General features: G+C 24.1%; 3 protein-coding genes across 4 annotated transcripts; 2 read left to right on the forward strand and 1 right to left on the reverse strand.

Annotated features, from left to right (window-relative positions):
- The first annotated feature begins 257 nt into the window (after window positions 1-257).
- On the forward strand, window positions 258-1,269 carry LOC122512361. The gene is made up of 3 exons (XM_043628145.1): window positions 258-485; window positions 746-910; window positions 1,001-1,269. Exons 1-3 carry the CDS (start codon window positions 467-469, stop codon window positions 1,267-1,269), a joined length of 453 nt encoding a protein of 150 aa, XP_043484080.1. The 5' UTR covers window positions 258-466.
- Window positions 1,270-3,224: 1,955 nt separating this feature from the next.
- Window positions 3,225-8,547, forward strand: LOC122512362 (rRNA 2'-O-methyltransferase fibrillarin). 2 transcript variants are annotated; one of them, XM_043628147.1, is made up of 5 exons: window positions 3,225-3,380; window positions 4,327-4,688; window positions 7,088-7,261; window positions 7,345-7,590; window positions 7,961-8,547. In XM_043628147.1, the coding sequence occupies exons 1-5, from the start codon at window positions 3,377-3,379 to the stop codon at window positions 8,129-8,131; spliced, it is 957 nt and encodes a 318-aa protein (XP_043484082.1). In that variant the 5' UTR covers window positions 3,225-3,376; the 3' UTR covers window positions 8,132-8,547. The 2 variants fall into 2 exon arrangements, with proteins under 2 accessions (XP_043484082.1, XP_043484081.1); XM_043628146.1 differs by having other exon boundaries at window positions 3,231-3,389.
- A 2,248-nt stretch (window positions 8,548-10,795) lies between these two features.
- On the reverse strand, window positions 10,796-22,739 carry LOC122512363 (exocyst complex component 4). The gene is made up of 13 exons (XM_043628148.1): window positions 22,372-22,739; window positions 21,301-21,462; window positions 20,028-20,197; window positions 19,614-19,970; window positions 19,389-19,533; window positions 17,098-17,409; window positions 16,792-17,025; window positions 16,122-16,249; window positions 15,698-15,875; window positions 13,085-13,305; window positions 12,539-12,953; window positions 12,285-12,452; window positions 10,796-11,430 (listed from the first exon to the last, which is right to left on the reverse strand). Exons 1-13 carry the CDS (start codon window positions 22,426-22,428, stop codon window positions 11,062-11,064), a joined length of 2,916 nt encoding a protein of 971 aa, XP_043484083.1. The 5' UTR covers window positions 22,429-22,739; the 3' UTR covers window positions 10,796-11,061.
- Window positions 22,740-23,692: the final 953 nt, after the last annotated feature.

Consider the following 23,692-nt stretch of genomic DNA (forward strand, 5'->3'; position numbering starts at 1 on the left):
TTTTTAAACAAAACTTTATTTCTCCTAAATGAACCAAGCGAAATATTTTTTTGGATTCAAAATAAAAACATCAAACAAATAATTTCTTTTAATATTGTTGGCTTTTTCTTTGTTTAAAAAAATTTTTCTTTAGATTAATGTATCCAATTATAAATAAAAAAATTTCTTTAATTCAAAACATAAAAATTATTTTTTTTTGTGGAAAGACAAATTTTTTCAATTCAAATAAACGTCTTTAATTTAAAGCAATGATTTAAAAGAAAAATTAAACGAAATTTTTGTTAAGTAAAATTAATTGATAAAATATTTATTTGACCTATTATTTGTCAATAATATTCAATGACACAGGTGTACACCTAAGGTTGTCAGACCATATAAAAAGAGAAGATTCTATAAAGAATTATCACTAAACCATACAAGACATAATAAAGTTGTTCTTTGAGCATTTTAGTTCTCTATTTCGAAAATGGCACAACTTCTAATGAGTAAGTTAAAATTCAAAAAAAAATTATATATTGTACGAGTTTCTAAATTATAATAAATGAATATCTTCGAATAAGAAATTACAATAATTTTTAATGAAAAGCTATTTTAATACTTAATAAAAAATCAAGAATTTTTAAGAAAAAATTTGGTCCTCAATTAAGTCATCTAAAACATTCCTAATTTTTTAACTAGGTATATATAATTATTTTATTGTTTGCCAATAAAAATTCTGACATAAAATATTACTCCATTTTTTCAGTCTTGGTTGTTGTTTTCTGCACTGCCGCTGTTCAATCGAAAATCTTCAGAACTTGTGAAAATAATAAATTCACTCCTACTGATGTTAGAATTAGAGGATGCAATAAATCTCCTTGCCTGATACCCAGAGGCAAGAAACTGAATTTCGAATTCGATTTCGCTGCTCGTAAGTAATTATTCTTTTCTTACAGTTATTCACTTCTTACGATTTCTTCGTTTTAGACAGATAGAAAAATAACAATAAAATATTTTTCAGCTGAAGCAACGACTACTTTAAAGCCGAAAATGACTATTATTGTTGGTAAAAAGAAAATTAACTATGATTTTGATGACAAAAATTCATGCGACAATTTAATAAGTGGCAAGTGTCCTTTGAAGAAAAGTGACAAAGCAACATATTCTTTAGAAACTTTGTTACCTAAAAAGACTCCTCTAATTAAAGCTGCTATTCAGTTGGAATTTTTAGACGATAAGGGAAAATCATTAACTTGCGGAGTAGTTGACGTAAAAGTAGTGCGAAAATAGCGGACATTATTTTTGTGATATAATTGTTTTGTAATCAACAAAACACAGTTTTGTATTAGTACAAACCTACATTTACTGTATTATATTTATATTTATTTATTTATTTAAAACTAATATCGTGATATCGAATGTAATATATAAGTTGATTATCTTGTAATGTGTTATGAGAATAAATATGTAATTTTTCTTTAAAAATTTTAAGATGTTTACTTTTCCTTTGCTCCATGTTTTTCCCCAAAAATTAATTTCATATTTTTTTTGTGTTTTCTTCTATAAAATTGCGTAACTTGCGTAATTTTCAACCTTTTTTATTGCTATTTTATGAAAAATATATGCAAAATAAAAAATAATGAAAAAAAGAATAAAAATTAATTTTTTCAAAAAAATTAAAAAATTTTTTCTTTAAAAGGCCATCTTTTTTCTCTCCAAATTTTTAGGATTTATTCGTACTCATGTGTACTATTTAACATAAAAATGTCATTTGATATTTTTTTGTTTATGAGAAAAAAAATTATTTTCCAAATTTTTTACTAAAAATTCTAAAATTTCGCAACTTTTCAGGTTTTTCTATACTTGTACCTGTATGTTTTAATTTTTAACATTATTTTGAAAAATCTTAGCAAATGTAAAGCAAATAATTAACAATGATATATGTATATATAACTTTAAAAAAAAGCAATGTTTTAAAAAAGACAAGATTTTTCAAAATGATGGTATTTTAATGGTAAGTGTAGTACACATCAGTACAAATGAATCGTGGAAATTTGGAGAGAAAAAAATTGCATTTTTGAGAATTAAAATTTTTTTTTTTTTGAAAAATTGAATTTTTATTCTTGTTTTTCATTATTTTTTATTTTGCGTAATTTTTCATAAAAGAATATAAAAAAAGGGAAAAAACGAGCCCAAGAGCAACAAAAAAGATTAAAAATTACTCAAGTTACGCGATTTTATAGAAGAAAATGCAAAAGATATGGATACGGTCTATAGAGAATGACATTTATTTATTTTTTGTTGACCAATATTATTTATGTAAACAGAAGTGCCAACACAATTTGCAAATTGTCTAATTTATAATTATTTATTCCTGACGAAGTATTTTCTTTGTTTTTTGATTTTATACCCATTTATACCTAAATTATAAAAAGCGTGACGATCTTTACAGTCATAAATAATACCCTTGTCAGTTATAAAAGTTGTGATGATTCTTGACAGAATTTTGAAGGGTTCTATTTCTTTTTAATGTTTTTGAGCTGCAATTGTAAGAAATCTGCTCAAAAAGACCAGAAATTCTGATTATTTTTTTGATGTTTTGTCATTATTTTTTTAGTAGAGGCTGAATGATTTAAGTATAATATTTTATTTTTAGGCAACATTGTATTTTATTTCAACTGTTTTTTTTTGTTTGTTTTTTAAATAACTTTTTCAGTCAATGTTTGAATATTGTGGGGACACTTTTTTAAAAGTCGAAATTGCAGCTGTTTTTCGAAAATCGACTAAATTTTATTTTGCCTAGTAATATGAAAAAATCTTGTAGGTACAAAATTAGATAATGAAATAAAGTTTTCAAGGCTTGTTAATGATCACGTAATCACTTTAGGTTTGCGTTTTTTTAACAATGAAAAAAAACGAATCTCGTTGTAGTTTAGGTTGAGTCCACAATAGCACCTTGAACGGAACATGCCCTTGGGACCCTATTGTAGAGAGGCCTTAATGGCACAGTAGCTCAAAGGCAGCTGTGAGAGTGCAGTCCCATGGTAGCGTTTTGCGTTGCGTTTTGTAACTAGGCTATGAGTGTGAGAGAGATGAAGATATATGTTCGCTATATTTGCACTCATGGCCTAGTTACAAAACGCAACGTAAAACGCTGCCATGGGACTGCGGCCTGACTGCACCCTAATTTACGTAAAATACTGTATGTAATTTTTCCAACGCATATAAGCTGCGCAACCTTGGCCACTACGTATAGTAAACGCACATACGCCAAAGAATATACACGCTTGTTTAGCCCTGATAATCCTGTTTTCTCTTTTGGTGTCTGATTTGAGCACGTGGATATACGCAAAAGAATTTTTATTTTAATTCTGTTATATAAAATATAATAAAACTCATGGGTAAGCCAGGTAAATATAATTTATTAAATTTATTCTTCCATTATTTCTATTTTGTTGATAATAATCATGACATATTGTTGCAATTACTTTTAATCTTAGCCGGGTACCCTAACCTATAATTTCCTTAAATTCACAATGCTTACATTTTTATTCTATTATTTTTGTGTGAAATTTAAAAAAACAATTTGTTAACTTTTTTTTATATTGATCACTGACAAGTGTTGCTTGTTATGATGCAAAAATGTATGTGCCATATTTTCTTATTGTTCCTAATCACTCAATTCTCAAGAAGGTTGTTTTTGTTTAACATGCGTTGAATACATTTAAATTAAACCAGCTAATTTAGATATTTTTCCAATAAAAAAATAAAATATAAATTCTTTATTTATTAATAAATTTAATATAAATTTCTTAATTTTCTAAATCACTAAAATTGTACAATACTATATAAAACTTCACTTCATTCTGAATCTAGAAACAATGGAACTTTTTTAAAACGTAATATCTGAATCTTGAAAATTTTATCATTTATAAATATGAAATTTTAAAAAAAGACAATAATTAATTTAGTTTTAAAATTTATCGACAGTTTTTTGGTCTGTTTTTAATATATTAAGTTTTTAAAATTTTTACTCTAATAAGTTAGCTTTTTAAATTTTACTATAATTTTATTTTAAGTGTAATTCGAATTTATTACTTTAAATTTTAAAATTAATAGTTTATTGTAAAATTATTTTAAACGAATATTTGCAAAAGAAAGCAAAACATTTTCGACAAATTTTAATAATCAATTTTATTATTATTCAACTATCACCAAAAGTTAAAATATATTTTCTTTATACAAAATATATTTGATAAAAATTCAGTTTTGAATAGTATCAATTTTTAAAAAATATTTTACATTATTTTTAAGAAAAACTTATAAAACTTATTTTTTGTTTGACAGGATTCTCGCCCGGTGGAGGTAGAGGAGGTCGAGGCGGCTTCGGTGGCGGAAGAGGCGGCGGCGATCGTGGAGGCAGAGGTGGTGGAAGGGGTGGTTTCGGTGGCCGCGGAGGAGGTGGCGGAAGAGGTGGATTCGGAGGACGCGGGGGCGGAGGAGGCACACCACGTGGTCGTGGAGGTGGCCGCGGTGGTGGAAGAGGACGAGGTGGTGGCGGTGGTGGTTTCAGAGGCGGAAAAACTGTCATCATCGAACCCCATCGTCACGAAGGTGTCTTCATCGCTAGAGGCAAAGAAGACGCGCTCGTCACTCTCAATTTAGTTCCCGGCTCAGAAGTCTATGGCGAGAAGAGAATAAGCGTCGAGGTGAGACAAATTTTCCTACTTTTGATAACAGTACTAATCTACTAAAACCTACTATTTACTACTTTGTTTACGTTATGCTATTATTTAGGTACTTTTTTCGATTTCAGCCACTAAAAGCTACTATTTCTGTTTTTTCAGAATTTCTACTTCTTTAAATTCGCTAATGCTAGAAATCCAAAAACTATTCTCGAAAATTATGATCAAATTCGATAAAACGATTTAATTATTTTAAATATCTAGTATTTTCATAAAATTTAGCAAAATAATTCAATTATTTAAAAAAAATCGACAAAATTCATCAAAAATTCAATTATGTTTATAAATAAAAAAATTTCTACAGAAATTCAATTAATTTAGAATAGCATTTTCAAAAAAATTTCGAAAAAATCAATTATTTAACAAAATTTTTATACAATTCTTCACAATAATTTAAATACTTTCACTAATAAAAACATTTTTTTTTTTAATTTTTGATAAAATTTAAAACAAGGATTCAATTATTTTCATAAATAATAAAACTCATGGAAGAATTTCCATTATTTTTAATAGTATTTTAAATTAATTAATTGAAAAATTAAATTATTTTCACAAATAAAGTTTTCCACAAGAATTCAATTATTTTAAATAAAATTTTCATAATATTTATTATATTTCATAAAAAATTAATTATTTAAAGCAATGTTTTAAAATTTTTTATGAAGAATTCAATTCTTTTCAAAAATAACAAAATTTTCACAGAAATTCAATTCTTTTCAAACATTTTAATAAAATTTTTTGCAATAATTCAAAATTGAAATTTCAATAATTGAAATTTTGTAAAATTTAATTTAAAATAAATCATTTTTTTCAAGTATTTTATTACAATTTTCAAAAATTAACTTTTAAGTAAATTTGGGAAATAAATTGAAATTTTAAAAATTTTAATGAAAAGTCTTCAAGTGTAAATTTAATAAAAATGAAAATTAATGAAAATTAGGTTGTAAAAATAATATTAAAATATTTTTGAAAAAACTAATTTTCAGAATTTTTTCATTATTCTTTTTTAAAATTCAATTAGTTTCAATATTTTCGATTATATATTTCCCAAAATTCAAATACATACAAAGAATAACATTAAAATTTTTTAGAATCATTTTTAACATTTTTAAAAAAATAATCATATTCAAAATTTCTAATCAAAATTCTTCAAAAAATTAATTAGTTTTTTTTAAATTATACAAAAATTCTTTTTAGAAATTCGACTATTTTCGAAAAATTATATTACAATTTTTATAAAAAACTAAGTCTTCGAATTTTTTTATCATAATTTTTTAAGATTTAATTAGCTTTGTACATAGCAAATTAAAATTTTTTTAAAATTTACTTTTTTAGACTTATTAAAATTTTGAAAAAATCATTTATAATTAAAATTCTTCAAAAATTTGATTATTTTTTTTTTTTTTAAACTTAATTATTTTTTGAAGATTTTATCAATAAATTTTAATTATTTTCTAAAGATTTTACCAAATTTCAATTTTTTGAACATATTTTAATTGTAGGGTGATTGTAAAAATATTGTATTTCAAAAATTATTTAGAAATATTAAATTATTTAAAAAAAATTAATTTTAAGAATTTCTATATTAAAATTTTTGAAAATATTCTACCTTAATAATCTTTTAAAAGAAAAATGGACAGTTTAAATTATTATAAAAAATTGAATTTTTCTATTGAAATAATTTAATTTTTAAAGAACATTTAGAAAATTATTAACGATTAATACAAAATAATTGATTTAGAGATGAAGTTTACTTCAAAATTGTAAATAATATATGATTTTTGAAGGGTTATCTGTTTTTAATTTTATTTCCCGTGAAAAAAGAAATAAGAAGTATTTAAATATTTATTTAGTAAAATTATTCGAGGTTTGATTAATTGAATTTATAAATCAGTGAAGAATCAGGGAAATACAAAATAAAATTTTTTTTGACATTACTGAATTAAATAAACGACTTTTTCGATTTTTTTTCTATTTTTAATCGACTAAAGCGACTTTTTTGGCTCGTTAAAGTCGATCCGAGACTTGTAAATATTTAAATTCTTTTATGAATAATAAAATTCGTTGCTGGAATTTAATTTACTATCAGGATAAGAAAGAAGTAAATAAATTTGATGAAATGTAGGAAATAGTCAGGAAAATAAAAAATATGGAATGTAATTTTTGTCAGTTTTGTAAAGTGTCTAAAACGAGTTTTTTTTTTGTTTTAAAGTTTAATTTTTCTTTAGTTACTTTTTTACGATTTTTTTTTAGTTTGAAAGCTATCTTTTGCTACTTTTTCAAAATTAATTATCGAATCCGAAGTACTTATTTAAATTGAACTTACTGAAAATTCTGACTATTGTTTTCCTTCGCATTTTCAGAGTGATAATGGAGAAAAAGTGGAATACAGAGTCTGGAATCCGTTTAGATCAAAGTTGGCAGCCGCCATCCTAGGAGGTGTCGATCAAATCCACATGCCACCGGGCAGTAAAGTTCTGTACCTCGGAGCCGCTTCAGGAACAACGGTGTCTCACGTTGCTGATGTTGTCGGACCAGTAAGTTTGAACTACGGTTTTTCATCTTCCACCTAAATAATGGATAAATGTTAATTTACTTATTCTAAAAATTATTCCTACAGGAAGGTTTGGTGTATGCAGTGGAATTTTCCCACAGATCTGGTAGAGATTTAATAAACGTAGCGAAGAAGAGGACAAATATTATTCCTATAATCGAAGATGCGAGACATCCACACAAGTACAGAATGTTAGTAGGCATGGTCGATACAGTATTCGCAGATGTGGCCCAACCAGATCAAGCAAGAATAGTGGCACTCAACTCTCAGTACTTCCTCAAGAATGGAGGACACTTTGTCATCTCCATCAAGGTTGGTTTTTGGTTTTTGGTTTTTCGAATCTCAATCCCCTCACGGAGAAAAATGTAAAGTAACTTTTACTACTTTCATAGTAAAACATTTTACTATGATTATATTTTATAATCATTTTTTAAGTTATATTTTATCTTTTACTACATCGGAGTAAATTTTACTACGTTCAAAGAATATGTTTGTAAAAAATTAATAAAATTTACTTCGAACGTAGAAAAATTTACTCCGAAAGTAGTAAAAGTTACCAGAAATGCGCAGGAGTTTCTGAAAGTTTAAGTTTTACTATAAAAGTAGTAAAAGTTACTTGATATTTTTCTCCGTGCTGTAAATTGAAAAGAGAGAGAAATAACTTGCTTCCTCAATTTTTCAGGCGAGTTGCATTGACTCCACCGCACAACCAGAAGCAGTGTTCGCTGCTGAAGTGAAGAAACTAATTAGCGATAAACTGAAACCACAAGAACAGATCACTCTTGAACCGTACGAACGAGACCACGCTGTCGTTGTTGGCTCATTTAGACCTCCAGCGAAAAAGGCTGTATGAATGATTTTCATATTACAGTGAATAAGTTCGTAAATATTAATTATTCTCTAATTGTCAATATATTTTTCCTACAAAATTGTTTTTCTACAATGCATTTGTTAAGTACTTTTTTTTATCTTACACTTCTGACCTTTTCCTTTAAGTAAGGTACTAAAATATGGCCAACAGATCTTTATATATTTGTACTTTGCGACATAATACAAAAAGTAAATGAGAATGTTGTATATTGTTACACCATTGATAATATAGTATTTTCCCAGTTATAATCAAATTAAGAGATTTCAATTTAAAAATATAACTTTAGTTTCTAACAAATTTTATCGATCTTTAAGACGATAAGTTTTGTACGGATCGTTCATTTTTTTACAGAAAAATAAATAAATTGGGGAAATAAAGTTTCCTATATTTTAGATGTATACGCTGTTTTTATTAATAACCACAATTCTTTTATTGCGTAATAAAAAATGGTTTTTTTTTACAAAAATGGAAAATTGTTGTTTTCTAAAGTTATTGTGTTTATTCTTGAAATTTAATACAAAACCTTCAAATTTTTCTATTTCTGGCAATAATTTATTTTCAAATAACGTAATTCTTGAAAAACTATCATACAATTATTGCTTATAAACTATTTAATGAATAATATTACTTAAATGTTTCAAAATTAATTGAATTTTAAGAGTTGAGTTTTCAATTTTCATAAGCAGATCAACTTTAAAAGATTTCAATTTCGAAATTTTAGAAAATTTCTATTTTGAATGAATTTAATTGGTAATAATTTTTAAGAATTTAGATTTTTTAAAAATGTTAATAATTCAAATTCTTCTGAAATTACAGTTAAATTTTTAAATATACACATATTTAATTAATTATTAAAAATAATGGATTAATAAAAGAATCTTAGTTAAAAACACTAAAAAAAATTGAAGTTTGGTTGTAAAAATTGATTGCAGAAATTTAATTATTTTCAAAAGTAATAAAATTCTATAAATTTCTTTGCAATAATTCAATTATTTTCCCAAATAATAAAATTTTTAAAGTGATTCAATTATTTTTATAAATAAAATACCTGCTAGGAATTCAATTATTTTCATAAATAATAAAATTCTTTGTAAGAATTCAATTATTTTTATTACAATTTTAATCGAATTTCTAGAAAAAAGTAATTATTCTTAAGAATTTTTATTAAAATTCGTCAAAGAATTCAATTATTTAAAAATTTGTTGATAATAGTCTTTGGCGGAATTCAATTTTAATTTAAGAAACATTATTTATTTTTGTATTCAAATAATAATTGAATTCTCATAGAATTTTCTAATAAAAATTGATTTAAAAATTAATTTTAGTTAAAATGTTGGATTATGTTCAATATTTAAAAAAATTGTCTATTATTTCTATAAACCATAAAATTCTTCTCCTAAATTAAATCATTTTCAAAATTTTAATAAAATTATTGTCAAAATTTCAATTATTTTCAATTTTCCCAAAAAATTGAAATTTTTTTTTTTTAAAATTTTGTTAAAATTCTACTCAAACATTTAATTACTTTCATAAATAAAAAAATTTTCAGAAATTGAATTATTTATAAATTTCTTCACAATAATTCAATTATTTTCATAAATAATAATAAAACTAATTGCAGAATTTCAATTATTTTTAATACAATTTTAATCGAATTCCACGAAAAATTTAATTATTCTTAAAAATTTTATTAAAATTCGTTGAAAGAATAAAATTATTTAAAATTTCGTTACTAAAATTCTTTATGCGAATTCAAGTTTAACAAATATTCAATTATTCATTTAATTATTTATTTTTTAATTTAAATAATTCAATTCTTCTAGAATTTTCTAATAAAAATTGATTTAAAAATGAATTTCAGTTAAAATTGTAAATAATATTTGAATATTAAAAATATTATATAGTGAGAATGCTGAGAAATAATTGAATTTTGAAAAAGTTTCAAATTTGAATCTTTCAAATTGTTTACTAAAAATTTTGTAGAATTAATTTTCTTTTTAAATTTGATTAAATTTTTATTTTTAAATTATTTAAAGTTTCTATTTTCTGAAATATATTTAATTAAAGAATGGCAGAATAGTCAAAATTTCTTAAAATTTTAAAATTCTCAAAGAACTTTTTCAGAAATTTTTAAAAATAATTGATTTAAAGATAAATTTTAAATAAAACTACAGATGTTTTTAAATAATTTTACAATTATAGAAATTCGAAAATAAATGTAATGGAATATTTTTTTGAGTCTCTAATTATTTTTAGATTGAATCAGAATATGATTTAGATTTTAGAATAAAATAATTATTTTAGATTTAGATCCGACCTTTTGAATTTTTGTGGATTGAAATTGAATAAATTTGAAAGTAATTGAGTAAAAACGTAAATTTATTCTTATATTTTACATTTTTTTCAAAAAAAATGAAAAATATCTGTACAAAGAAGAAAATATATTCAGGGTGGTGAAAAAAATTAAAAATTAAATTAAATTACTCTTATGACTGATAATTATGTATAGATTTGTAAAACAGAACATTTTTTTTGTCAGGGAAACGACAGAATTTTTTATTACAATTTCCACTCGCCACCCTGATATTCCATAAAAGAATTTAACTTGTTCTGAATTCTATCAAAAAAGAAAAAAACAATAATCCGTAACATTAAATAAAAATTTTATTCATTTGAATGTTCAGAAACATTTGCAAAGAACAATATTCATAATAAAGAAGAAATTAATAAAACAAGTTTAATTTATTTGACCTATTTACAATTAAATTACTCAGTTAATCATTCAATTTGCCATAAGGATACCAATTCTGATTAAAATATTACAAGGCATTCTGTGAATAAAATCCGTCTAACCATTAGGTTATTGATTCAACAGTTGGTGAACTACACTTGACGCTTTTTATCCTACATCTTTAAACCGTTACTCCAACTTCGCCAAGGATTTCCGAAAGTCTTTCGAGGTACTTATTTATCGTTGTGTATTCCTCTCGACTTCTGGAGATGAGCTGAAAAGCATTCATGTATTCCAGCTCCGAAAAGCGTGGTCCATGCTCCAAAACTGTATTGATAATTTCATCAGGTGTTTCGTAGAAAAGTTCGAAATATTGACGAGCATAATCAAGAGCCAATTCTCTAGTCATGGTTATGTTTGTCAATGTCTGCTGAAGAGTGAATACATTTCTGCACATCCGGTGTATTGCGCTGTCATCAATTTTTTCGATATATTGTGCGGAAGTAATTAAAATCTTTGATATAAGATGACCCAATCCTTCGAAAACATACTGAAAGTGAGAAAATAAATTCAATATCAATTTCAATTAAAAAAAATGTAGGTATTAAAAAAAAAGTTATTTACAATTATTAACAAAAACGATTATTTTTAAAACTTGAGAGAAGTCTTTTGAAAAAATTTAATTAATTTCAAAATTTAAATAAAAACTAAATTTTCAAATAAAATTTAAAAAAAGTGAATCTATTTTTAATAAATTTAAAGAATTTAGTCAAACAAATCTGATAAAATTCTTTAGAAGAATTCAATTTTTCAACAATATTTTAATAAACTTTAAGAATAAAATTACTAATTACAAATTTTTAACAAAATCGATTATTTGAAAAAAATTCAAAGAAATTCTTCAAAATTCAAATATTTTCAAAAGTTTTAAGGAAATGTTTGGGAATTTAATTATTTTTAAAAATGTTGATAAAAATTCTTACTTAATTTTAAGAAATAATTAATTATTCTATTAATTATTTATTTTTATATTTAAATAAGTGAATTCTTGTGGAACTTTCTAATAAAAATTGATTTAATAATGAATTTCAGTTACAATTTTAGATTAAAATTGAATATAAAAAATGCGTTATAATATAAATTTTTAGAAATAAATAAATTTCAAAAAGTTTTTAAATTATTATTTAAAATCTTAATTCCAGGGGAAAATAAATATGTATTTATATATTTATTGAACAAAAATTATTCCAGTAGAAATAATTTAATTTAAAAATTATAAAAAAATTAATCTTTTGAAAAATTTTTGCTACTTTTTGAAAATGAATTATTGAGTGCAGAACCTGTAAAAGATTTAACAGCATCATTTCATTTAAAAAAAAAGTTGAAATGAAATTCTCCTCTTACCTTTGTTTTTTTAGGATGCAGTGTTGTTTGCAGAGCCTCGTCGATTTGCTGCAAAACTCGACTGAGATCTTCAACCCGCGGATCTGCTTCTTCTGGATCTTTGATTTTGCTACACAAATGATCGTATTCTCCTCTGGGGTGTAAATAATGAAAACATTGGACTCTTACCTAACAAAAAGAAGTACAAATGAAGTTAAATTTTAATTTAATTTTCATGCAATGATTTTCATTTCACAATTTTCCTAATTTATTACCTCCAAGTGTAAGAGAAGAATACACGTATTTGCGAGCTCATCAAAGTCATTAGCCACTTGTTCCAAAGATTCAATGAGAGATTCCGAAATGTCAGGTGCAAGTGTTTGATTGTCCATTCCACCACGCGAGCGTCTTAAATCCGAAATAAAGGATCTTGTTGATGAAGAAAACCATTCAATACTTTCTTGTAAAAGAGCCAAAGTCTTTAATTGTTTTATGTCGGAAATAATTTCATGAGCATTAATTCCGCCTTCTCCTAAATTACTCGCTAAAATTTCAGCTTCCCGTAAATTGCGTTGCCTCACTTCTTCAGGGCTTTCCTCTTCTTGAGTTTCTTGGCGACGATTTCTTCTGCCAATTGGTGCAGATCGCGATTGCATTTCACTTTTTAAACTTTCCCAATTTGGCAAAGATCTAACAAAAGAAATTAATAAATTATGTTTTAATAAATATGCAAATAAAAAAATAATATGCAAATTAATAAGCTTCAGTGATATAGTTTTATATTCGGTTTCGAATTGCAAACATTTTTATGGAGATCGTACCTGATAAACCTACTGATGTCATCGTCCTTCAGCCAGGCTGCAGAACAAATTTGTTTATCTTCACCATCGGGTTGAACGATATCTCGATAGGCATTTTGACAAGTTTCTCGATAGTTATTCAAAACATTTAATGTGAGAGTGCAAAAATGTTCTCCTTGTAAAGGCAGAGCAATCATTAGTGATCGCAATTCTTCAACACATTGTTCAACTTTTACCGTACTCTGTAATTAATATATTTTTTTAAAGATAATTTCTTAATTTTAAGTTTAGAATAATTCAGGGTTGCCACAAGTCAGGGAAATCAGGGAAAAGTCAGGGATTTTGATTAAAGTACTACTGAAAAACATTGAATTTTGAAGAAGTTATAAATGATTGCATAAATTTAAGTAGTTTCAAAAATAAATTTTCAATTATTTCAATTATTCTAAAAAACTTTCCTCAATTCAATGAATTTCAAAATCTACTATTTTAATAAAATTTTTCAAAAGAATGCAATTATTTAAAAAACCGTTGATAAAATTCTAAGCAAACATCAAATTATTTTCATAAATAATAATAATTTTGTAGGAATTTAACTATTTACAAATTTTTTACAAATTTCTTTGCAATAATTCAATTATTTTCATAAATAATAAAATTTTTATACGAATTCAATTATTTTCGTAAATAATAAAATTCTTCTCAAGAATTCAATTATTTTTGAAAATTTTAATAAAATTCTTTGCAACTATTCAACTATTTTTATAAATAATAAAATTCATCGTAGGATTTCAATTATTTTTAATACAATTTCAACCGAATTCCTCGAAAAATTTAATTATTTTTAAAAATTTTTCTCAGTTCAATGAATTTCAAAACCTACTACTTAAAAAAAATTTTTCAAAACAATTTAATTATTTAAAAAAGCGTTGATAAAATTCTAAAAGCAAACATTAAATTATTTTCATAAATAATAAAAATTTTGTACGAATTCAACTGAGGAGCAAGTTTTCAAAACTTGATAAATCCATATTTTCTTATTTCGAGAAAATGAAACAAATGACTTTTCTCACATAACCACTATGACTAATTTTAAATTAAAAAATTTGTATTAATTTATTTTTATAACAATGTTTTTATATTTAGGACGTTCTGTTTTTAATTAAACTTAAACATTATCATAATTAAGTGATTAACAGGTTTTGATAATTTTTTCTAATAAAAAATATAAAAATTATAAGTCATCTTGGTTTATGTCAAAAAGTTTTTAAATTGAAAATTCGTTGTTAATAAATTTTTTTTCTAACATTTAACAGTGACAGGTCAATTTGTGAGGTCTTTAAAATATTAAATTTATGTTTATCTCAATTTTTTTAAAAATGGATTATCAGCTTTTGAAAATTTGCTCCTCAACTATTTACAAATTTTTTTATAAATTTCTTTGCAACAATTCAATTATTTTCATAAATAATAACATTTTTATACGAATTCAATTATTTTCGTATATAATAAATTTCTTCTCAAGAATTCAATTATTTTTGAAAATTTTAATAAAATTCTTTGCAAATATTCAATTATTTTCATAAATAATAAAATTCATCGTAGGATTTCATTTATTTTAATACAATTTTAACCGAATTTCTCGAAAAATTTAATTATTCCTAAAAATTTTATTAAAATTCGTCTTTAAAATTCAATTATTTGAAAATTATTAGGTATTTGAAAAATAAATTTCAGTTAAAATTTTAGATAATAATTGAATTTTAAAAGCATTATAGCATGAATTTTCAAAAATAATTAAATTTTGAAAAGGCTTGTAAATTAAAATCTTTGAAAATTTGAATTTTTCATACTTTTAACTGACAATTTTGTAGAATTAATTTTTTTGAAAAAGTTTAATTGAATTTTTTTAAAAAATTATTTCGAGTTTTCATTTTTTAAATATTTAATTGCAGAATTTCGGAATAATCGAAATTCCGTAAAATTAAATTGTAAACAAATGGATTTGAAAATTCTCAAGGAACTTTTGCAAAAATTATTAAAAATAATTGATAATTGATTATTTAATTGATTTAATTTAATTGATTATTTAGGAGAATAATTGAATTCTTGCAACAAATTTTTATTATTTTTTTTTAAATAATTGAAATCATGTGAAGAATTTTATTATTTATGAAAATAATTGAATTCTTGCAACGAATTTTTACCAAATTCTTTTTTAAATAATTGAAATCCTTTAAAGAATTGCATTAATTTATGAAAATAATTAAATTCCTGCAACGAATTTTATTACCCTTTTTTAAAATAATAGAATTCTTTTAAGAAACTTTTTTAAAGTAGTAGATTTTGAAAATATTTGAATTTCAACGAAAAATTTTAGTATTTGTGAAATGTAATTGAATTCTTGCAAAAAATTTTCGAAAATAATTCCATTTTTCGAGGAATTTATTTAAAATTGTATTAAAAATAATTGAAATCGTATATAAAAAATTTTCTTATTTATGAAAATAATTAAATTCTTACAACGAATTTTATTACATTTTTTAAATAAGTAAAGTAAAGAATGATTGAAGTTTCTAGATTAACGATTGCCAATTTATGACTAAGATATAAATTAAATGTATAAAAGTGTACCTGCAACAAGGGTCGGGCCAATCCAATACTACGCATTTGCTCCGGTGATGTCATGGCAGACCAAGCACTGGGATTTCTAATAGCTGCATCAATCGCTGTTGCTACTTGGACATGATGCCTTGCTAGGTACATTTCCTTCACGTAATCAGCAATGAAACTATTCAGCGTGCAAGGATTTCTGAAAGTATAAAATGAACAACTTAACAATAGTAAAAGTAAAATTCATTACGATTGTGGACAAAAACGGAATTGGTTTGAAATTTAAGGGTATAAAAATACCAATTCACTTTAATTCACCCCTTGTTAATGGGAAATTCAATCAATTTTTAACTCCTCATAGAAATCATTGTTTCAGTGGAAATTTGATTTACTTTTTCTATTTTTGAACTTTGAAGAATTGATTTAGTTGCAAACTTAAACTTACCCTGATGAATTTCCCAAGGCCTGTTCAATTTCCTCTATGAAATGCATCATTGGCCGAAAGATGAGAGTGACATTTTTCGGATCCGGCTCACACACAAGTCTTTTCTCATCTACTGAATGTGTATTTTCCTAGGAAGTCAAAATAAATTAATTAACTGCATGAATTTAAAAATATCTTTTCTTAATTAAAGAGGTTCTTCGGCTGCTGCTCTTGAAAAAATCGATTTTCGATAATTTTTCTTCAAATTTTGAGAAAATGTTTCTTTGAGTTCGCTTTAAATGTGGTAAAAATTTAAAAACTCTTTGCAATGCAAACGAAAAAAAATTGTTTGTATTATGTTTACACAAAATTTTTATAAACAAAAAAGACATTAAATAATAATTGAATAAATGTTGAACGACCAAATGAAATTGAATGAGACAAACACTAAACAAATCTTTGTTGTGGTTTCTTTAAGATTCCGAAAAAAATTAGTGTAACCGAAAAATCTTTATAGAATATTTTAATATTTTTGTTCACATTTGAGCGTAAACATTACAAGTTTTTGAATTTTGAATTTTTAAAATGTTACACTGAAGAAGACAAAGCAAAAGGTCAGAAAAAAGATTAAAAATTAAAGAAAATATAACAAAAGGACAAAAAATGTGTGAAACTTGAAAATAAAACTTACAGTTAATGTGAGATTACTATATTTGTGTTCCTTGAGATAACTGTTCATAAATGCAGGATGTGTGGAAGATTCGAATTTGAACAACGAGCCAGTCTTTTGTCTCGGTGGTTTTCGTTTAGCGAAATATCCATTAATATCCATCGTTTGTTCATTCAGAGAATTAGCGTTGGGAGCTTGAAGAGAGTCTTCTACCATATTCTCAACGTCTAGATATTCAGTCAACAATATCTGAAACTGCGAAAAAAAAACGTATCACTAATTTTGTTTCTCTAGTAAAAATAAAAATAATTGCAAAAGTAATCTTACCACTTCCTGAATATTGTTCCAGACATCTTTTATACTATACAATTGAACTTGTAGATTATACTTTTTATTGACATGAGAAAAACTTCGCAAGGCTGTTGAATGTGCAGTCACAACCAGTCGACATTGAACGAAAAGTGTTTGCAACAATTCAAGAAGCAACGATTGACCTTGAGATTCGGGAATACATATGCTATCATTTTCAATATTTATTTGTGGAATTATTGATGTTTTATTCCTGTGTGATTCTATAATATTTTTCGTTGTTCGCGTCACGATGCCCAACAACTCCGTTTTCATTTGTAACTTTATTGCCTGAAATACAGTGTTTAGTTGAAAGTAGATCATTTTTTAGGATTTTGTAGAATCAGACTTCGCACTCGATAATTAATTTTAAAAAAGTATCAAAAAGTAGCTTTCAAAATAAAAAAAGGAGTAAAAAAGTAGCTATCGAAAAATTAAACTTGACGACCAAAAAAAAAAAAATCATTTTAGAAACTTTACAAAACTGACAAAAATTCCATTGTATATTTTATTTTCCTGCCTTTTTCCTAATTTTTATCAAAAATATTTACTTCTTTCTTATCCTGATAATAAATTCAATTTCTGCAACGAATTTTATTATTCATCAAAGAATTTCAATATTTATAAAAATAATTTAATTCTTGCGAAAAACTTTAAATAATTAATTTTTTTCGACTATTTTTAAGCAAATTCTAATTTAAATAATGGAATTCCTGAGAAATTTTTATTATTTATGAAAAGAATTGAATTCTTATGAAAATTTTTACAAAATTTCTTTTTAAATAATTGAATTCTGTTTGGAAATTTTTTTAAAATAGTAGATATTGAAAATAATTAAATTTGCAAAAAATTCTATTAAAATTTGCAAAAAATTCTATTAAAATTTTCCAGAATAATTGAATGTCTGTGTTGCATTTTATTAAAATTTTTTTGAAAATAAATGAATCCCTGGGAAGAATTTTATAAATATTTTTAAATAATTGAGGTCTTTCGACTAATTTTATGCAAATTCTAATTTAAATAATTAAATTCCTGATAAATTTGTATTATTAATAAAAAGAATTAAATTCTTACCAAGATTTTACAAAAAATTGTTTAAATAATTGAATTCTGTTTGGAAATTTTTTTAATAAAAATTGAATGTCTGTGTGGCATTCTATTAAAGTTTTTTTTTGAATATAATAGAATTCTTGCGAACGATTTTATTATAATTTTCTAAAATAATTGAATTTCCAAAAAGAATTTATTAATTTTAAAAATAATTAAATTCTTGTGATGAATATTGTTATTTATGAAAATAATTGAATTTTGCAAAGAATTTTATTAAAATACCTTAAAATAATTGAATTTTCGTGAATAATTTTGTAATTTATCTTTAATAATTGAATTCTTTCGAAGAATTATTTATGTAAATAATTGTATTCTTGAGAAGAATTTTATTAAAATCTAAAAGAATACTTGGATTATTTCAACAAAATTTAATTAAAACTGTATTTAAAATAATTGATTTCTTTCGACCAATTTTATGAAAATAATTAAATTCCTGTGAAAAATTCAAATATTTTTGTAAATAACTGAATTCTTCCAAAGAATTTTAAAAAAACATTTTTTTAAATAATTGATTTTTTCGAGGAATTGAAATTAAATTTTTAAGAATAATTATACATTTCTCGAGCAATTCCTGTAAAATTGTATTAAAAATAATTGAAATCTTGCGATGAATTTTATTATTTATGAAAATAATTGAATAGTTAAAAAGAATTTTCTTAAAATTTTCAAAAATAATTGAATTTTTGAGAAGAATTTTATTATTTATGAAAATAAATGAATTACCATGAAAAATTATTATTATTAATGAAAGTAATTGAATTATTGTGAAGAATTGTATAAAAATTTTGTTTAATAATTGATTTTTTTTAAATTTTTTTGAAAATGTTATTCTAAATTAATTGAATTCCTGTGGAAATTTTATTATTTATGAAAAGAATTAAATTTTAAGTGAATTTTATCAATTTTGGTTTAAATAATTGAATTGTTTTACGAAAATTTCTGAAAATACTAGATATTGAAAATAATTGAATTTCGAATAGTTTTTGAAAATAATTGAATCGTTTTAAAGAATTTGATTATAATTTTTTCGAATAGTTTTTTTATTTCTAATATTAGCGAATTTAAAGCAGGTACTGGAAACTTTAAAAAACAGAAATAGTAGAAATAGTTTTAGTAGATGAGTGCAAAGACTATAGAATATAAAATTTATTGTTACAAACCTCTATTGTTTCGGGTACTTTGTTCAAAATTGCAAAACACTCGATTATGATTGCGAGAATATGTTCTGAACTTTTCTCAATTCCATTAGTCTCCTCCTCTTCAATTACGTTATCCAAGTCTTCTAAATTAGCATTACTCGCGCGCCTTGAACAAAAGGAGGAAATAGTTTAATTCTTCAGTAAAAAAAATTCTTCTTGTACAAGAAGAAGAAGAAGAAGACTCACCTGATACTTGTTCCGCCAGGGAATGGAGTTACATCAAGAAAACTTTTTTTAATTTTACTTCCCTTTGAATTTCTCAATTCGATGCCCCTCTGGAAGTCTCTGTAGGAGCCGTGCCTTTGCAAAGGCATTTCAACAGTAGAATCGTAATACAAACTTTTACTCAACTCTTCAAGCAATGTTGCATTCAATTGCTGCTTTTTAACTTCTAATTCAGTTCTCACTTCTCGAAGTGCTTCGACGCCTTCCAGAACTCCTTCTCCAGTCGATAAAGAAGACATAAGAAGCTGCGTTGCGTGTAAATAAAGTTTTTTTTCCAAGTAAACATTTAGTTGTAGGGGAACTTCTCTTAAATCACCTCTGCAAATATTGTGAGTTTTAGGAGAGGAATAAATAAAATTGACGAAAACTACTTACATGTCACTCAGAAGCTGTAAAACGTGCTTATGCTCGACACCTTCCAACCATAATTTCATTAATTCATCTCTTCGACATCCTAGTAACTGTTTACAGGCATTTAAATTCTCCTTAACTGCGTGAATCTTCTCTCTTGCGAGTGTCACTTTTTCGGATAATGAAGTAAATATCTATTGTATGGAAAATAGAATTGTATTTAAAATAAATAATACTTTTAACAATACCCTTTTTTTATTTATAGAAAAAATAGTAAATAAAATAATTACTTATTACATAATTCTTCGTAAGAATTCAATTATTTTTATAAATAGTAAATTTTTTAGCAAAAATTCAATTGTTTTCAACAAAATTTTAATAAAATTTCACAAAAGAATTCAATTACTTTCTAAAATAAAATAAATATAATTTCATGAAAGAATTCAATCATTTTTAAAATTTATTTTTAATAATATTTTTCGAAAAAATTCAATTATTTTCTAAAATTTTAATAAACCCTTGGAAACAATTCAATTATTTTAATATTCAGTAAAATTTATCGCAAGAATAAAATTTTTTTTATAAATAATAAAATTCTTCTCAGAAATTTAATTATTATCAATAAAATTTTAATAATCTTCAAAAATCAAATATTAAACTATAATTATTAACAGACACGTTCGTTTTCAAAATTAGAAAAAAATTCTTTGTTTAATTCAATTATTTTCAAAGCTTTCAATTAAAATTATTAAAAAAACAACATTATTTTAAGAAAAAACTTAAAGAAATTCCCGAAAAGAATTCAATTATTTACAAAAACTCTAATAAAATTCTTCGTAAGAATTCAATTATCTTTATAAAAAATTTAAATCTTTGGAAAATTTCAATTATTTTTATAAAATAATAAAATTCTTCGGAGGATTTCAATTATTTTCAAAAATTTTCAATTAAAATTATTAAAGAAACTCCATTAGTTTAAAAAGAAATTCAAAGAAATTCTTCAAAAGAATTTAAATTAGATTTTTCAAAAATTTTAATAAAATTCTTTGCGAGAATTCGGATTAATTATTATTTATTTTAATTTTAGTGAAAAAGTAGGTTGTGTTTATCTCAAAAAATTAGATACTGATATTGTTTCTTGTCAACCAGCTAAAAGACAAATAGTTTGCATTTTTTTTATTTTTATAATTCAGTTTCGTTTGAATCAATTATGCAAAGCGATGAATTATGAAATAAAAAATTAATTTAGAGCAATTTACAGACAAATGTCTAGTTTTATTATAAAAGATGGTCAAACCTTCATAACTTCAGTGAGATCCTGATCATGCAGTGAAACCAATTCATCTAAACGTTGATCACTTCTCTTATACTCTTTCTCAAGTTTCGCCTTTTCAACTTCTCTCTGTTCATTTGTTTCACTGGCTGATAATGCTCTGATTACTGTTATTAAGAGCCCACTCTGGAATTATCATTTATATTCATATTTAAATAATTTACTAAATACAAGTACACTGAAAATTCCGAATATTAGTCGCAAGTCTACTTTAAGAGATCAAATTATATTTTTAAAATTTTTTACCTTTCGAAGAATAATACATGTCACTATTTTAAAGTTGAAATTTGTTTACCATGAGTAATAGTTTTGACCTAACTTCGATTTGAAAAAAAAATTGTACGCATTAATTTCCAAATGTACAACTTAAAAAATATGATTATTTCTTTTAAACTAGATTCTAGACAAACTGGAAAAAATTGCAGTCGGTTTGTGTATTAAATAAACATTTTAATCATCTTAAAATTCAAAATTTTTTCTCTTCCCAAGAGTTAAAGTTGTTAATATTTTGCAATAGAAAATAAAACGAATTTGTCGATAATAATTGATATTTTATACAAAAAAAGTTTATAGGTAGATTATAAATCATATTCTATTTTCAAGTAATTTTTAAATAACTTTTCCAAGGTGACAAAATTTTTGTAAAACAATTTTTAACTAATTTTTTTCCAAGAAAAAAATATAAAGTTTTTTAAATTCAAAATAGGGATAACATTTGACTTTTATAAAAAAAAAAGTAAAACAATTTTCTAATTTTCTAAAGAATCTATTATAATTGAAAAGTAAAATTCTGTTTAGATTTACATTAAAAGTTTTCAATAGAAAACATAACCAAACATCTTCATTGAAAAATAATAACAAATGTCAGATTCTATTAAAATTAGAATTATTTGTTAGTAACATAATATTAATTGTTAGGCATAGTTATTAAAAGTAAACAAACTTTAATAATTTCTTTTAAATAAAATAAGAAACAAAATTATGTAAGTATTTAAAATGTTATATTATTTTCTTTGTAAAATATAAAATAATTACCGTCTCTTTCGAGTGTTTTATTCCTCGAGGAGGTTTCACTGGTGGCACAGATGTCATTTTTTATTTTCCAAAAATTCACTTTATAAACAAATCAAAAAATTATGATACAATTTTGCGCTTTTTTCCTGCTTATATTTTCATATTTCTGTACAAAACAAAATAAAAGTTTATTTAGAGATAAGTATAATTAGTGTATTATACAAAGTATTGCAGAAAAATATATAAACATTTGGAATTTTAACATTTTTTCTTGTTATATAGTTTTTTTACACAATATAGACAGTCAAAATAGTATGTCACATAATTATTTATATTTTTCTGGAATTATTGACAGTACAAGTTCTTTGAAGTAGTCTATCTTTCTCTCTCTTGCAAAACGCAATGGGTCAACACTCAACACACATTAAACATTGTAAACTGTACGTAAGGTAGAAAAGGACAGAATATATATCCATCCTTTTCTTTTTCATGTAAATATTAGGGTGCAATCCCACTGCTTCGTTATGTTCGCGAACCTTGAATTAGAAAAGGACAAAGATATATATTTGTGTCCTTTTCTATCTCATGCATCTCGTTCGCGTAGCAGTTGTGCTTAGGCAATTTAAAATTTAATTTGAAGTTTTTTTTAAATACGAAATTATGACATTGGAGTAACTTTTTTTCTGATTGTTTGTCGGATTCTTCCTTAAATTAAAGTTGAGACTTGAATGATGATCTATTCAAGTTTAAAATTTTGTCTGCAATTTTTAAAAACTATGCAGAAGTTGAAAAAATTGTAAAAAAAAATTTGTTGATTGCTAAAATCTTTGTGCAATTTATTCAAAATTTTTAAATGTATAATCATGTAACGTAGAATATTATAAGCTTTCGAATGGTATATTTTTAAATTTCTGACATTTTTTTTACAGAAAAATCGTAATTTAAAGATTAGTATGTTTTTGGGCCATATACGCGTGGAGCCGTACCGATATTTTCCGACGGTAGTGTAAATACAAATAATAGAAATAAGTTATTTGTATTTAATAAGCTGAACTTTGAAATTTTCTGCTTTTAAATCAACGCAGAATAGTTTCGCGAACGAGATGCATGAGATAGAAAAGGACACAAATATATCTCTGCCCTTTTCTAACTCATGCTTTGCGTTCGCGAAAAAGTGTTAAGTTGTCAATTCACGGAAATAGCATTTCACAGAAAGAAAGGACGATCAGATTTTGGGGCCAGGAGTATCGATTTCAATAGAAGGGAAATACTTAGGCCTTTTGTGTAAATTCTAAGCATTCTGAGCATATTTTCGAGGAGAGAGAATTTGCTTTCCTCCCAC

This window comes from Leptopilina heterotoma, unplaced genomic scaffold (genome assembly GCF_015476425.1).
Source record: "Leptopilina heterotoma isolate Lh14 unplaced genomic scaffold, ASM1547642v1 Lhet_97, whole genome shotgun sequence".
Lineage (NCBI taxonomy): Eukaryota > Metazoa > Arthropoda > Insecta > Hymenoptera > Figitidae > Leptopilina > Leptopilina heterotoma.